The 15,208-nt window shown below is 36.6% G+C and overlaps 3 protein-coding genes across 4 annotated transcripts; 1 reads left to right on the forward strand and 2 right to left on the reverse strand.

Annotated features, from left to right (window-relative positions):
* The first annotated feature begins 1,323 nt into the window (after nt 1–1,323).
* Nucleotides 1,324–4,190, forward strand: LOC102610718 (probable pectinesterase/pectinesterase inhibitor 51). The gene is made up of 2 exons (XM_006464560.4): nt 1,324–2,852; nt 3,164–4,190. Exons 1-2 carry the CDS (start codon nt 1,826–1,828, stop codon nt 3,847–3,849), a joined length of 1,713 nt encoding a protein of 570 aa, XP_006464623.1. The 5' UTR covers nt 1,324–1,825; the 3' UTR covers nt 3,850–4,190.
* Nucleotides 4,191–4,785: 595 nt separating this feature from the next.
* On the reverse strand, nt 4,786–8,824 carry LOC102610419 (UDP-glucuronate:xylan alpha-glucuronosyltransferase 1). 2 transcript variants are annotated; one of them, XM_006464559.4, is made up of 5 exons: nt 8,711–8,824; nt 8,316–8,421; nt 7,933–8,133; nt 7,199–7,827; nt 4,786–7,001 (listed from the first exon to the last, which is right to left on the reverse strand). In XM_006464559.4, exons 2-5 carry the CDS (start codon nt 8,381–8,383, stop codon nt 5,971–5,973), a joined length of 1,929 nt encoding a protein of 642 aa, XP_006464622.1. In that variant the 5' UTR covers nt 8,384–8,421; nt 8,711–8,824; the 3' UTR covers nt 4,786–5,970. The 2 variants fall into 2 exon arrangements, with proteins under 2 accessions (XP_006464622.1, XP_052287446.1); XM_052431486.1 differs by lacking the exon at nt 8,711–8,824 and adding an exon at nt 8,521–8,648.
* Nucleotides 8,825–11,982: 3,158 nt separating this feature from the next.
* LOC102609890 (uncharacterized) lies at nt 11,983–14,968 on the reverse strand. Its single transcript, XM_006464558.4, has 7 exons — nt 14,783–14,968; nt 14,630–14,684; nt 14,310–14,360; nt 13,044–13,135; nt 12,864–12,941; nt 12,186–12,358; nt 11,983–12,079 (listed from the first exon to the last, which is right to left on the reverse strand). Exons 1-6 carry the CDS (start codon nt 14,836–14,838, stop codon nt 12,208–12,210), a joined length of 483 nt encoding a protein of 160 aa, XP_006464621.1. The 5' UTR covers nt 14,839–14,968; the 3' UTR covers nt 11,983–12,079; nt 12,186–12,207.
* Nucleotides 14,969–15,208: the final 240 nt, after the last annotated feature.

The raw sequence follows: 15,208 nt of genomic DNA on the forward strand, positions 1-15,208 counted from the left end.
ATTCCTCAAAGATTTGTGAGGATAATTATCTAATTTTAAATCTCTTTCGAAATGTGAATGAAGTAGACGTCCTTCGAATATTTGTGAGGATAATTGTATTATTGTTAATTTCTTTTAAAATATGAGTGGAGTAAATATTCTTAAATATTTATAAGGGTGATTGTCTAATTATAAATATTAGTAATAATCTTATTGAAGTCCATGGATTGTAATTCATTATAAAAAAGGATATGAAAAGTGATGAACAACAAATACTTCACATTTGTTTACGTCATCATTTCAGTAGTGGGACACAATTAGTCAATTAAACAAAATGTTGGGTGAAAATTTTGTCAACCCAAAAGGCCCACTAGGCCTAATATTTCGCTGGGCAAGTTGAAAGCCCGGCCCACCGGCTAGCCAATGGCAAGTGAACCCTACTAACTCATTTTCCCGCCGCCCTGTTCCTCCCATTTTTGACAGCACCGCCCCTTATCCAACCCCACCGAACAACATTCAACACACTGTGAACCTTCCTCTTTTCACCTTTCTATTTTAATGCGGTTCTTATATCGTATTGCATTACACTTATAATATAATATTAAATTATAATGTGACATTATAATTGATGTAGTATGAACTGTTTTAAATCAAATATATTATTTTATATTAATATAATATTATTTTAATTTATTAATAGTTTAGAGTTTTATTATTAATATTTTGAAATTAATTATTAAATAATTAGTCGTATATATTAATTTTTATGATATAGAAACTTAAAAATGATTTAATAATATACTATATTATATAATTTATTTCTATATATGGTTATTATAATATGTTATAATTTGAAAAAAAGCAATATAATATTAAAATATAATTTTTATTTTATTTTTAAATTTAGCATTTTAATAAATAATATATGATTAAATGAAATCAAAATAAATAATTTTATGTAAAGAAAGTAAAATAATGTCTTATCATTTATTTACTAAATATTTAGGTTTATATTATTATTTTAAATTATATTTTATCATTTAAATATAAATATGAATTAACATTTAATAAATACAATTTATTATAATTTATTGAGTAATAAAAGTTAAAATAATTATCTTTAAAATATAAATAACATTTTAAACAATAATATTAGAGATCCTAAAATTTGAGTCGTAACTCGATTCACAACGTTGTGTGTCACTCATTTATTGGATGATGAATTTTATAACTTATAAAATTAATTAAATACCATCCAATAATAAATACGATATCAATTAAAACTCAAACCGAGACCGAAATATTCAATGCGCTCATATTTTAACACAGCATCGCCCGAACCCTACTCTCCCCGTGAATCTATTTTACACCTTACCTTTCACTGTATTATCCAAACTTCCAAATGTGTCCTTACATAATTTTATATATAATTTATATAAATGAAAAAAAGGTATGACTCTTTCCGTAATTGTGACCGACAGACACGACGAATAGTAATGCTCTCCATGACTCCCATCACTCACGGACATCTGTCTCTCTCACTCACTTTCTCTGCAAGCATAGCACATAAAGAAGCCTTCTGCGGTTCGATCTGACGATTGGCCACTCGCCATTTTCAACATTCACCGAACCCCACAGCGGCACCAAGACAATCCAAAACAACAAACAAAACCCAACCCCGTGACTCACTTTTTCAACATCTCGTGAAATTTTCAGATAATAACGCAAAAACAGACACTCATTTATTACAGAATCTCGTCTTTTCATTCCAAGTAAAACAACCCCATTAAATCCCGAATACCCCCCCCCCCCCCCCCCCCCCATCACTATAAATATCAAGTTGAGAATGGCCAAATCATCATCATCATCACATTCACTCCTCCACAAGAAACCCACCAAGTCCAGTCTCCTCACTCTCTTCTCAATGGCTTCCGCTCTTCTCATTTCCCTCTTATCCCTCTCCCTCTTATTTTCTCTTTCTTCTTCAACCTCTCGTCGTCACCACACTCCCCTGCAGCAGCAGCAACAACCGCCAGTCCCTCAAATCCAGCTCGCCTGCAAGGCCACTCGCTTCCCCGACGTGTGCCAGCAATCCCTCTCCCAATCCCACAACGTCCCCCCTAATCCCTCCCCCGCGCAAATGATCCAATCCGCCATCGGGGTCTCCTCCCAAAACCTCGAGACCGCCAAATCGATGGTGAAGCGGATCCTCGACTCCTCCTCCGACAGTCAGAACCGCTCCCGGGCCGCCACCACGTGTCTCCAGATCCTCGGCTACTCCGGGGCGAGGTCCCAGTCGGCCTCCGACGCGCTGCCGCGTGGGAAACTCAAGGACGCGCGCGCATGGTACAGTGCGGCCCTCACTTACCAGTACGACTGCTGGTCGGCGCTCAAGTACGTTAACGACACCAAGCAGGTGGGCGAAACGATGGCGTTTTTGGACTCCCTGACTGGGCTGACGAGCAATGCGCTGAGTATGATGATGTCGTTTGATAATTTTGGCGAAGATTTTAACGCGTGGCGGGCCCCCCAGACGGAGCGGGCCGGGTTTTGGGAGAAGGGCGGGTCGGGCGCGGCCCAGTTCGGTTTTCGTGGCGGGTTCCCGTCGAAGTTGACGGCGGACGTGACGGTTTGTAAGGACGGGAGTTGTAAGTACAAGACGGTGCAGGACGCCGTGAATGCCGCACCGGACAATGTGCCGACTAAGAGGTTTGTGATTAACATAAAGGCCGGTGTTTATGAGGAGACCGTAAGGGTTCCGTTCGAGAAAAAGAACGTGGTATTTTTAGGCGACGGCATGGGCAAAACGGTCATTACAGGTTCTTTAAATGTGGGACAGCAAGGGGTTAGCACTTATGAATCTGCTACCGTCGGTAAGTCTCTGGTCGGTCACGCTCCAGTCAATTTTTTTCCTTTTTTTTTAAAAAAAAATAATGTGTAGGATAAAATTACTAAAATATTCCGAAGCAAAGCGTTATAAACAGGTGACGTCATAAATGTGACAAACTAAATGATCGCAATAACTGTGAAGTGTGTTACTGAGCAGGCGATAATTTCGTGTTTTTTAAATTGACTATTTTACCCTCTGTAATGCTGCACCATTTGCCTAATTTTGAGTTTGGTATGATACAAGATGATCATTGTGTTAATGGACTTGATGTGTTGTGTGGTTCTGTTGTTACAGGAGTTCTTGGTGATGGGTTCATGGCCAGTGGTCTCACAATTCAGAACACAGCGGGTCCTGATGCCCACCAAGCAGTGGCCTTTAGATCAGACAGTGATCTCTCCATTATTGAGAACTGTGAATTCTTGGGCAATCAAGACACTCTATATGCTCATTCCCTCCGCCAATTCTACAAAAAGTGCCGCATTCAGGGCAATGTGGACTTCATTTTCGGAAACTCACCATCAATCTTCCAGGATTGCGAGATCTTGGTTGCTCCACGGCAATTAAAGCCGGAGAAAGGTGAGAACAATGCCGTGACTGCTCATGGCAGAACGGACCCTGCTCAATGGTCAGGTTTCGTTTTCCAGAACTGTTTGATCAACGGCACCGAGGAGTACATGAAATTGTATTATAGTAAGCCTCGTGTGCACAAGAATTACTTGGGGAGGCCATGGAAAGAGTACTCGAGAACTGTTTTTATTCACTGTAACTTAGAAGCTCTTGTACATCCAGACGGGTGGCTGCCTTGGAGCGGTGATTTTGCTTTGAAAACGCTTTACTATGGTGAATTCCAAAATACTGGACCCGGGTCTAAGACGGCTAATAGAGTTCCGTGGAGTTCCCAAATTCCTGCAGAGCATGTTAATGCATATTCAGTGCAGAATTTTATCCAAGGTGATGAATGGATTTCGACATCATCTTAATTGCTGCACGCAATAGCAGAATCTGCTGATTTTTCTTGTACAATTTGTATACCGTGGCTTAAATGATTAGATGATTGGGGAATGTGGAAATATTTCCCTTTACTGTATCTTTTCTATAAACATTAGTGTAGTATGATGTAGGCCACATATGTTGCTTGACTTGAAGGCAAAGATGCCAATGTGAGGAGGCATTATGTTGAGCTTGTAGCACAAAACGTAATGTCATTCTATCTGTCAATGGACTATTTTTTTTAGCTTTATGAGATGGAGAATGGAGATGTACAGCTTAGAGCCTTAATATGATTAAGACTCCGCAATAATGGAAATGAGTGGTCGGGGAAGCAGCTTGTGCATTTTCTTCTCCTTGCTATGATGCGTTGATGCTTGTGCAATGAAGTTATGGTACTTAAGAAAAGTAGCCTATGAGCCTATGAGCATTTGTTCAATGTCACCATCAAATGCATGATCTTTTCTATGGTGCTGCTCAAGTTCACATGAACTTCTCTGGGTATGAATGGAAACAAAACGCGAACGGGCACATGCTATCACATGATGCATTCCATCGTGATTAAAGGCTTAATTGGCTACATATCATTCCACTTTAGATATCAGGCACGCGTCTTTCACCTTCATGATAAAATACGTTAATTGAGATGGCTTGATGTATATGAACAATCCTGAATTCGGTTTTGCTGGCGACACGGGATTCTCTTTTGAAAGCTACAAGATGATTACTTAGGCCTATATTTCCAGAACCCTCTAATCCTTACTTCTCTTTTTGTTGTACATGTAACTTAAAGCACTTATGTTTATCTGAGCATATGCTCATAATTAAGGAGTAAGGACCCAGAATCGGTGGATCGTGACCCATTTTTAACATTCATTGCTGTGGACTCTTTTTAAATGCAATAATTTTTCGGATCTTTGTATTCAACGAAGAGGAGAAAACAAATTCATTACAAAATGCTTCTACTTTAGAGTTTCTGGTGTCCAAATGAAGCCACTGCCTGCCACTGAGCAAAAGCAATAGTGGAAAGTCCACTATCTATAGATGAGTTGGCGGCCATTTTCTCGCATGGCTCTTCTCATCTCTTGAATTGGCAATTATCTGTTTGGAATATCAATCTGTAATCAGGGCATTAATTGTGGATGACAGATATGAGTCAAATTGAAAAACCACATGTGTTTTCCACATACACACATCAAATTCAAGAGTTAGTTGCTGCTGAAGTAAGGGTGGTTGACGAAGTATGAAAATATTCTTGATGTTCGGTAAATTTTCTTCCAAGGATTGAAGAAAAATGGTGCAACTCTGATTGACCTTCTTATGTAACAAGGATAATTTTCTTTATATGAGGCTCTGTTCTGTTGGGCTACTTTTTCAAAGCTCTGACAGCTAACGGTATCTGATTGTTTGAGCCATTGAGGTGGTTGTGAATAATTAATTATTCAGAGTTAGGGATTTTAAAAAATACCGGGCTGGGCCGAACTTCAACTGACCATTACTCTGGGGATAGAATGACAAATCGAGAACAGGCTTTCTTTCTTTTTTCTTTTTTTTTTGACATTGATTTTCGTGCACGAATGTAGTGTTCAATTACATCACCCTTAACATGTAATGCACTAACTGTTGCCACTTTTCTTATCCTCTGTTATCAACAATGATGCATGAATATTCCGCAGAATCACATTATAAATCTCTGCACGATTGTAAAATAAGATTCACTTTTTGGTAAAGCAGACTGTGAACAAATGCTTGATCAAAAGTCAATGACTTCATATGAAGTCTTTTATTAGAACACAAGCTAAGGGAATAAAAGGACAGAGTACCTCTAATTCCAAATTATGCATATGTGTTGCCTATCTTCAAATTTCTTCCATAGCAGTATCAGATGATCTTTCAATTCACCCTCAACGTAATGAAATATGTAGCATAGAGAAAAATCAAGAACTATTTCCTCTTACAAGATTACTAAAAAATTTCAATTGCCAAGTTGGGAAGAAATTGAAATGTGCCGAAATCTACTACCCCCCAAGTAGTTTTTGCATTTCACAAAACGTGAAAAAATGTTCATGTAAATGTAAACAGGAAACCGAGTAGAAAAAAATGGAAACAGCATCTCACAAGCCAGAGAGGGATGCAGTTGTGAGTGCAGGTGGTGTTGGGGCAAAAGATTCATCATCTGTCCAGTTTGTTTCGCCCCAGTGCCGTAACATGCTCTTCCATTTGCATAGGTTGTCAATGCATATCTTCAAACGCCCATCCTCGACTTTGATCTTGTAATGCCCATCTGTGTAGTTAGCCTTTTCAGCTTGCCTCCTGTCAAATTCTAGTTGTGCCTTTTGCTTAGACCTCAACAAGCAAAACTGCTGCAGCTGCTCAGGCATTGCATCATGCACTCTCCACCACTTTGCATGAGCAACATCGCTAGCAAACTCTTGGAATATGTCAACGTTCCAGTTACAATCGTAGTCGCGGAAGCACAACCATGGCTTCATTCCTAGGTAGTGGAGTACATAAAGAATTGGAGGGTCAGCTCCGAATAGTCGAGTTTTCTTTTGCTTAACTTCTTCCTCATCCCCAAACCAAAAGTGCTTCAAGAAGTTCATGTGCTTTGGAATACGGTGCCACCATGTAAAGACTTCATTCAAGTATCCCTGATCACCTCCGTTGTAGGACTCGAACTCATTGATGTGATCCATCAAAAGCTGGAAGGTACAACTTGAGGGCTCAATAACCATGACACCAGAGTTAAACATAGTGCCATTGTTTCCCGTAGCCGAAATTTCTGGCATTCCAAATAAGAAATCAATGTTTCTCAGTATGAGCAAGTCTGCATCAATGAAGATGATCTTGTCATAGTCTGTCAACTCCCACAACCGAAACTTGCTGTAGTTCCATTCGTTGTACGCATCTTTCTCAGCTTTCGGATTCCTGATCCTTTGGATTGTCCTGACTTTCCATCCAGCTGCCTCAAGGCCACTCCTGTGGTAGGCACTGATTGTCTCATCAACAAGTATTACAAGGTCCCGGGTGGATCCTGACATGCGGATGCTCTGTGCAGCAGCAATGGCTCCACAGACATAGACATGAGCTGAATGGAGAATGGTTGCATATGCTTCTCTGTGCACGCTCCCTGAGTAGACCCGATCTGTTTTCCAAGACAATGTACTAAATTTTATGTATAACCTCTGATAAGAAAAGCAAAATTTCATTGTAGTCTTTGCATAATAGACTATTCCTTGATAAATTATGAAGATCAGACTAAATAACACAAAAAGATCAGAGGACTAAATTTACCAAATGTATTCTGAATGTGGCTTTTTAACTCTTTGGACTAGTACTGACCTTTATCCCTGAGAGGAAGTGCAAGCTCACAAGAACCAACCGGAAGCTGGAGCTTTTCTCTTAAAACATTCAGGTTTGGTTTATACAACCATGCGTTTCCTTCGCGAGTCACGAGTTCCTTGCAGGGAAACAGGTTTGGTATGGGAAAGCACTTGGTAATCAGAAGCAAGTGAACAGGATAAGCGCCTTTTTCAGAAGCAGCAAGATCAGCTGCTGCAAGCTGTAGGTGTAATCTAGCAACATCTTTAGACCAATTCCCTTCATTTCTACACGGAAGTTTAACGGCAATAAGATTAATGCGTTTTCTCGGGGCTTCAATCTTTGGCAGAGATGGACAAACGGGAACTTCTTCTTCCTCCTCTTCATCAATCCATTCCGGATATAATGAATCCCAAGTCACATTGTTCGCGGCATAATCCAGATGCAGCACAAAATGTGTGGCATCAGAAATAAGCTGCTTCCATTGATTCACTTCACTCTTATTAAAGTTTAAAAGGCCAATTCCTTGATAGTCATTCTGTTCGCTCAGCTTCTCAATAACTTTCATAACATCATCCCAGTTTACATCTAAGTCTGAAACATATCGAGAATCTGATCCTCCCCATATCCATCTTTTAACAAAATTTGGCCTGCATTCGATGGAAATTAAATCAATCAACGTTGTTGTTCACTTTGCATAGATTTCACGCTTTTATGTATTAACAAAATCTCTGGTCTGCTGTGAATATACTTACCGGGAACTTGTATGCGATAGATGATTGTTGTTGTAAACCTCAGGAGAGTACATGAGTGTCAAAAATGTGCCGCATATAATGATTACTAAGACAAGCTTCAACAGAGGAAATTTGCAGCATGATACCCTATCTTGGATATGAAAAGGCTTGTCGATGCCTTTGACTTTGCTCTTCTTTATTCTTCTTTTGTATATGTCTTCACTGATTCAATCAAATTTCAGAATGAATCAAAAATTGAAGAAATGTGGGAACAACATGTTGCTTGTTAATGCAAATCATGTCCAAACCAATGTGAGTGCATAATGTATCATCAATAGATTTGTAACTTGGTGCTAAAATTTATGGAGATTGTAAGTAAACTGAATGCAAATTGCTGAGCTCACATTGATGATGATAGCCGGTGTCTTGCCTCAACAGAACCAGTAGAATTCCCCATTGCTGCTCCTCTCATACTAAATATTGCTAAGAGAAAGGGAATAGATGAACCATCTGATTCACAATGAACAAAAGAGCACCACAACAAAAATACAAGCTGTTACTTAAAGCACAGGCATAATAAAGGTACAGAAAGAAAAACAAGAAACTAACATGAAACAAGTTTTTGCATTGGCTAACTTGAGTGAAGAACATAATAATGGAATAGTAATACATTAACATCAACTAAAGCAACCCCAGAAAAATTTTTAAGTCCAAAGCAAAGAAAACAGAAGCAAGAAAAATAGGCCAAACAAAAACATTTTCATGCTGTTGAAAGAGGGAGGGAGATTGAAGAGCATACCTATGATTCTATTGGAGATTTGTGTGTGGATGCAGAGAAGGTTTGAGGCAAGACAGTAAAGAGGCAGAGAGCAAGACTCAATATAGACAGAGTTACTTCTATTTCAATTCTCAATTTGATAGTTTCATTTTAGTAATTCTTTACCAACAACCTTTATTTTATTTTTCAAGTTTCAATTTTCTTGTTGTCATTTTCATACTTTATTTTAAAAAAATAAATAAATAAAATCATTCCTACTTATAGGGATTTATAGGTCAGACTATAGATCCATTGATTGAAGTATCTTACTAATCATCCAAAGTGAATCATAATGATAGCTAAAAAAGTATGTTGTGTTTCCATATCCAATTAAAAAGAATTGATTAGCTCAAATTTTAAAAAAAAAAAGTTCCTTTTTTTACGGTAAGCTTGATAATTTTCTATGCCCACAAGCCAAAAGCCACAACTTCATCATTAAAAAAAAGTTATTAATTATTGGGTTTTCATTGTACTCAAAACTGATAATATTTACTAAAGATAAGTCATAAATTTATAATTACCCATTAATTATTTTCTTAATTGAGTTATTAAAGTTTTGACTTTCATTACTTATTTTATTTTCTCAACTCACTTGCTGGTGAACTATAACTTCACTTTTGATGGGGGCATTAGATTACACATTTATCATGAAATGTCAAAAAAAAAAAAAAAAACTGATTGTCTCTACCTTTTATTCCCTTTTTCATCTCATTTTCTCGCACGTAATTAATTATAACAGTAGTTGATAGATTAGGTTAATGAAAACAATTGGGTTGGTTGATGATGGATATTGATAAATTTCTAGAAGCAAAAATTGATTAACTGTCCCATCTCCACTTACCACGAGGCAAGAAACAAATATTCCTCTTAATTAAAATGTTGTAAAAAACAGGAAATCCCCCCCATCACAAGCAAAGCTGAGTAGCTGACTGCTATTTCAGCCAGTAAAAATAGTTAAGCTCCCTTATCGCAAAAGCACTTTTCCCTTCTACCTCCTTAAACAACAAAAGCGCTTTCTACATTAGTATAGCTGGTTACATTGTATCACTTTGGGAGTATCGCAAATGTGATTTCTAATTAATGAAAAATAGATGGTTATCCTCTAGTTTCTTGCACCAAAAGCAATAGTATTAACAATACCAAAGATAAAATGATATAGGTCCAAGGGTCCTTTCAGAAACTATTTCACCAAACAAAATTCATTAGTGTCTAAGCTTAGTCAAATCTACAATTACAAGGGTTAAATTAAATAAATAAATAACTTAAGTTCCATATATATATATATTCTTCATCTAGTTCTTCTTTCTCATTCTTTGCATGCAAGAAAAGAGATTTAAAAGAGAATACAAAGGTTCAAGAAAAAAATGCCAACAAATTAAGATAATGAAATGTTATTAGAAGAGATTTGAAAGAATTATTATAAAATAATAACAAGTAATCATGATAATAATGAACATTAACTTTCAAGTTAGAACTAGAACTCGAATTAAATCTTCCAAGTTCAACAAACAAGAGAATGTACACGTGGCATAATTATAACTACACACATGTCACATGGCTTTTTTATTGGATAAGGAAGAAGTGGTAGGAGCTGTCTTTTCCGATCGAAGCCTTGCACCCATCGCCACGTATCTTCCCTGTTACTCCATCCCCATGCATTTTTGTTTTTTCATTCAAGATATATAAATATTATTAAAAATAAAAATATATATATATCTGATTTTTTAAAAAAATATGAATTGGCAATTTTATGTGCGTATACAAAATTACTAGTTTGAATAACCGGTACTTTTTATGAGAGAATGATTACAATATAATCGCTGTCAATTATAATCTTCCACTCTATTTGAAAACCTCAAGTTCTTAGTTACATTCAAAATTTTAGTTATTGAACGAATGCACGTATAATATATTACGTACAGTACATGAAAATTTAGGATGTAAGTAGCAATTAGAAATTTTCAACACCTATCACTAAAAGTTCAATTCCGCTTATTCTAATCGGTTTGGGTTTGATTTCAAATTTCAAACCAAATGGGTTTTGTTTAAGCAAATCAAATCAATGAAAAATACAAAGAAAAATCAAATAAATCGAACCAAATCGAAACCGATCGGGTTCAATAATGTAGACACGCCGCTTTTTATGAGCATCTAAATTTTACTAAAATTATTCTCTCTTAGTCTCTTTACCTATTTTGAAGAATTCTCTATGTTGAGCTATTGGTTTATATTTTATTAAACTTAAAAGCGAAGGAAAAAAAGGCAACCAAAATTTTTTTTGTTATTGTTAAAGAGTATATGTTTAATTTAATAAATTACGTGCATATGTTGGTTTCGGTTAGAGGGAATACCGTTAGGTATACTAGTATAGGAGAAAGAGGTAAAATTGAATAAATAGACGTGACAATGTGTATATCATTGTATTGGAAGCAAAGTAACCGAAAGCAATTTGGGATTTGCAAAGCATGAGACATGCTGCCCAGGCATTCATTTTCATGGCTCTTATAATAAGATCGAAAGGCAAAGTTGAAGACTCGTGACCAAAAGCACAAGTTACACGAGGAAAATGATATAATCCTATTCTGATTTCGATATTATACTTGGACCACTTTGGACAAAAATACCAATGAAAAGATTAACTCAGCCAACTAATTTAATTTAATTAGCACATTGACAGTTGGATAATTGGCAATCAATTTTTGGTCAAATTGGACATCTAAGGTGTACCTTTCTGAGTGAGCTTAGAAAATACTCAATAATATAATATCTCTAATAATAGGAATTGAGCTGTAATCGCATGGATGTATTAGAAACAAAATGGACTAAAAATCTAAAATGACAACTTGAGGAATAATTATGTCGAGCTTAAGAGGCCAGCCACTGGGTTAACTGCCGAATTAAACTGAGCAACAAACAGTTGATAAGCAAAATAACTTGAAATCGAAGGCACATTTTTATCCCACTAAAATGTTGCTCGACAGAAAGGAAATTCGAAGATTCATTCGAAATCATCACAATTTAAGGGCACAAAATTGAGAGTTTGACAACTAAATTTCCAGACTCATTAATCAACTTAAACTGTCAAAATGAGGAAAGGACCCGAAAGACATTACTCTACCAGCATAAAAAAGAAGAAAATCATTGCCAATCATACTAGCACAGATAACATACATGATATATCTACAATGATCAGCTAAGCCCAGTTCCCCAAAACAGCAATTACCCATCGTTAGTTAACAGGAGACAAGAAGAAGAAAAAGGAAGACTTTGGTCTTTGGACCTGTTATTTTACGGCCTTTCTTATTCGTGTCCTCACATAACAGAGAGCAGCGACCACTGAGCAAGCAATTTCTACATTTCCAAAATTTTAATTCAGAACACTAAATTGAAAGAAGGTTTAACATAAAAAAAGAATGGAGGAAAGCGCAAACTATATTATAATGAGATCAAGCCATACAAATAACACAATGACTTCTACATCATATCTCAGCATCAGAGCTTTTCTCCTGTTTTGGGGGTGCAAAATTCTTCGTAAGCCGGGATCTTGTCCAGGGATCCATGGCAGCTCTTGGTGGTGGTTGAGGAACCGCAGGTTTTGATTGTCTAAGCTCATTTGCTCGGTCAACAAACCTGCTCAAAAGTGTTAATGTATGACTTAATACATGGTCAACCTAGTGAAGATTGATCAATCAGTGCATGAATTTTGAGAATGATCACTAGAATTACAATTGCTCGCTCAATTCACTACTAAACACAATGTACAGAGAAAATGTGTTCACCATGCAGGCACATGTCAGAGATAAAGAGATAGCAGCCGTCATCACGAATAATTTTGTTATCCTATAGAAAAAACATTAGGAAGGCCATTTTCTAAAACCGAATAGCTTTCTTACAGTATCAGGAATGTTCCATCCTCCATTTTACAAGCTTCCCAATTAGAGGAACAGATATATGATATTACAATAGCCATTTTTGAGTAGGCTTTCTTGAAAGCTATTATCTGGACAGTTAGCAAATATCATTGCAAATGCAGAGATGAACAATAAGAATTGCAATTTAACAAGTGTTCAAGAAGGCAAGGCTACATATTTATCAGTCTCTAAGCTAATGGAATTAATAAATAAATAAATCTCACTCAATATAGGCCATTGGAGCAGCGTCACCAACTCGTATACGGCTCCTAAGCAGTCTTGTATATCCACCAGCTCTATCCCTGCACAACCAAACATACATAAAATGTAACTAATATGCATATAATCCTTAATAAAAATAAAATAAAATAAAATAACTGAAAAGCAGCAGCTTGATAAATTACTTGTATCGATAAGCTAATTCTGTAAATAGCTTGTGAATGACATCATCCCCACGAACAAATGCAGCAGCACGTCTCGCAGCACAAAGGGAACCCTGTTACTGTTCAAAATCATTATTCCGTTCTTTTGACAAGAAAAGCATAAATAAATAATCTAGAACAAGCATCAACCCATTTAACATGTAAAAAGAGAGAATTGTTTGCCAGATTAAAAATGCACTCTAAGACCAGGGATAAACTTCAAAGCTCCTAGACGAATGCACTTTTAGTTATTGCTGAATTGCGCTTTAGCAGCTTCTAATAAGACAATGTTCCTCGCAAAATCTCACATCTAATACTTTGACGCTTGAATATAGCCACTAAATTCCTTTTAAATGGAATTTGATTATTGTTTACCCAGTACTGATAAGTATTCATGTAGCCTATTTAAATTCTGAAAAGAAAACGGATTCTAGGACCATGTCTATTAAACACAAAACCTCATTGAGGATGGTCCAAGTCGGGTACTACTTGGGACTTGCTCAACATGGCTTAAAAACCACGTAAATAGCTTTTAACAACTTTCTTAATTGGCAACCCTAGCCCCTGCTTAACAAAGTAGGGGCGAGGGCTGGTTTCACTCTCATTCACCTCTGGTGGGGGAATTCTTAAGGTAGGGTTCTCATTGAGAATCCCCATTGAGAAGCCACTAGAGGACGAGCAAAGCGAAGTCCGAGACTGTTCTTGACTGATAATCTGAAAAGAAGAACTTTGTGAATTCCAGGTTCCCTAAGCCTCAATATTAATCTAAAGATTCTTCATTTTAGTCAAAGGAATGAATGGGGTGTGAGTACACATAATTTCATCCACACTATTTATGCTCCCCCATAAAGTTTCCAAATGATAAGTTCCAAAGCTAATACCAAAGGAATCTCCTGCATTAGAGAGATCTACTTACAGTTCAGCAAATTACAGAAACATCCATGCACATGCTCATTGGATCACCCACAAAACTTTGCTAGCTTAAAAGTAACAACATGTCTACAGATTAGGGTTAAGCTCCACTAACCAAACTGTAGAAGTCCATCAATTAGATTGCAAAAAACTTCGACTTATAACTTTACCTTCAAAAAACGTTGTCATTCATATCAATTAAGAAAAAGCATTTTCCACTAATTACAAGTAATTTCTTTTCAGCCTACAAACTCTAACTTTCAAATTGCAAAAGAAAATCTTAACACTGAGCTTTCATGCTCTAATGTAATATAAAAACTAACGTATTATACACACCTCTTTCCCAAGTTGCACCATATTATCAGCAAGTCGCCTAACTTCTTTTGCCTGCAAATCATTTATATAAAAAAAAGAAAAAAAATCACTCTCATAATTTCTCATTTATATCACATCAGTCTCCAAAATTTGGGGAAAAATGAAACCAAAAAAAAGCCTTAAAATGGGTCCCATAATTCAACATTTCCAATCAATTTTCTTCCTATAATCTCAATATACTTCTAACAGAATTTGACTAATGAATTAAATTAATTAATCAATTTTAAAAGATCGAAAAATAAAATAAAACCCTAAAACAGAGAAAGTAAGAAAGGGAGTGCCTTGGCAACAGTGGTTTCAATACGCTCGTGCTTCACCAACTGCGAGACCATCGTTCTGCACACACGCAGTTACACCAACAATTTTTTATTTTTATTTTTTCAAAAAGAAGTACAGAAACACTTTAAAAAATCTGAAAATTTAAAAATGGCAACCTCAGCATGGACATTCTGTGACCAGTCGGCCGATTAAGCTTTCTGAATTTCGTCATTTTTACGGAGCCTTACCGGAGAAACAGAAAGCTTACAGAGAGGGAGAGTGACAGTGAGAGAGATGATCGATAAACCCTAGCAGTTAATTAAAACCACTGAAAAATTCAACAGAGGGATAATAACATATAGATTCCTATTGTTTTGTTTTTCCTCAAATAGCTAAATATCTTATTCATTTGTGTCAAATAGGTTCCCGAATTCTGTTTAAATGACCGAATTAATCCCGTGAAATTGAGCTATATAACCAAGAAAATGAAAGGGTATTTGAAATAAATTCATATTATTGGGCCACTTCTGGGCCTTCAAAAGCCCAACCAAGCTTTTGGTCGGGCTGGTTCTTTCCATATTTTTCAAGTCAGTCTCGTTCAT

The sequence above is a fragment of the Citrus sinensis genome, chromosome 7, assembly GCF_022201045.2.
Source record: "Citrus sinensis cultivar Valencia sweet orange chromosome 7, DVS_A1.0, whole genome shotgun sequence".
Taxonomy (NCBI): Eukaryota; Viridiplantae; Streptophyta; class Magnoliopsida; order Sapindales; family Rutaceae; genus Citrus; species Citrus sinensis.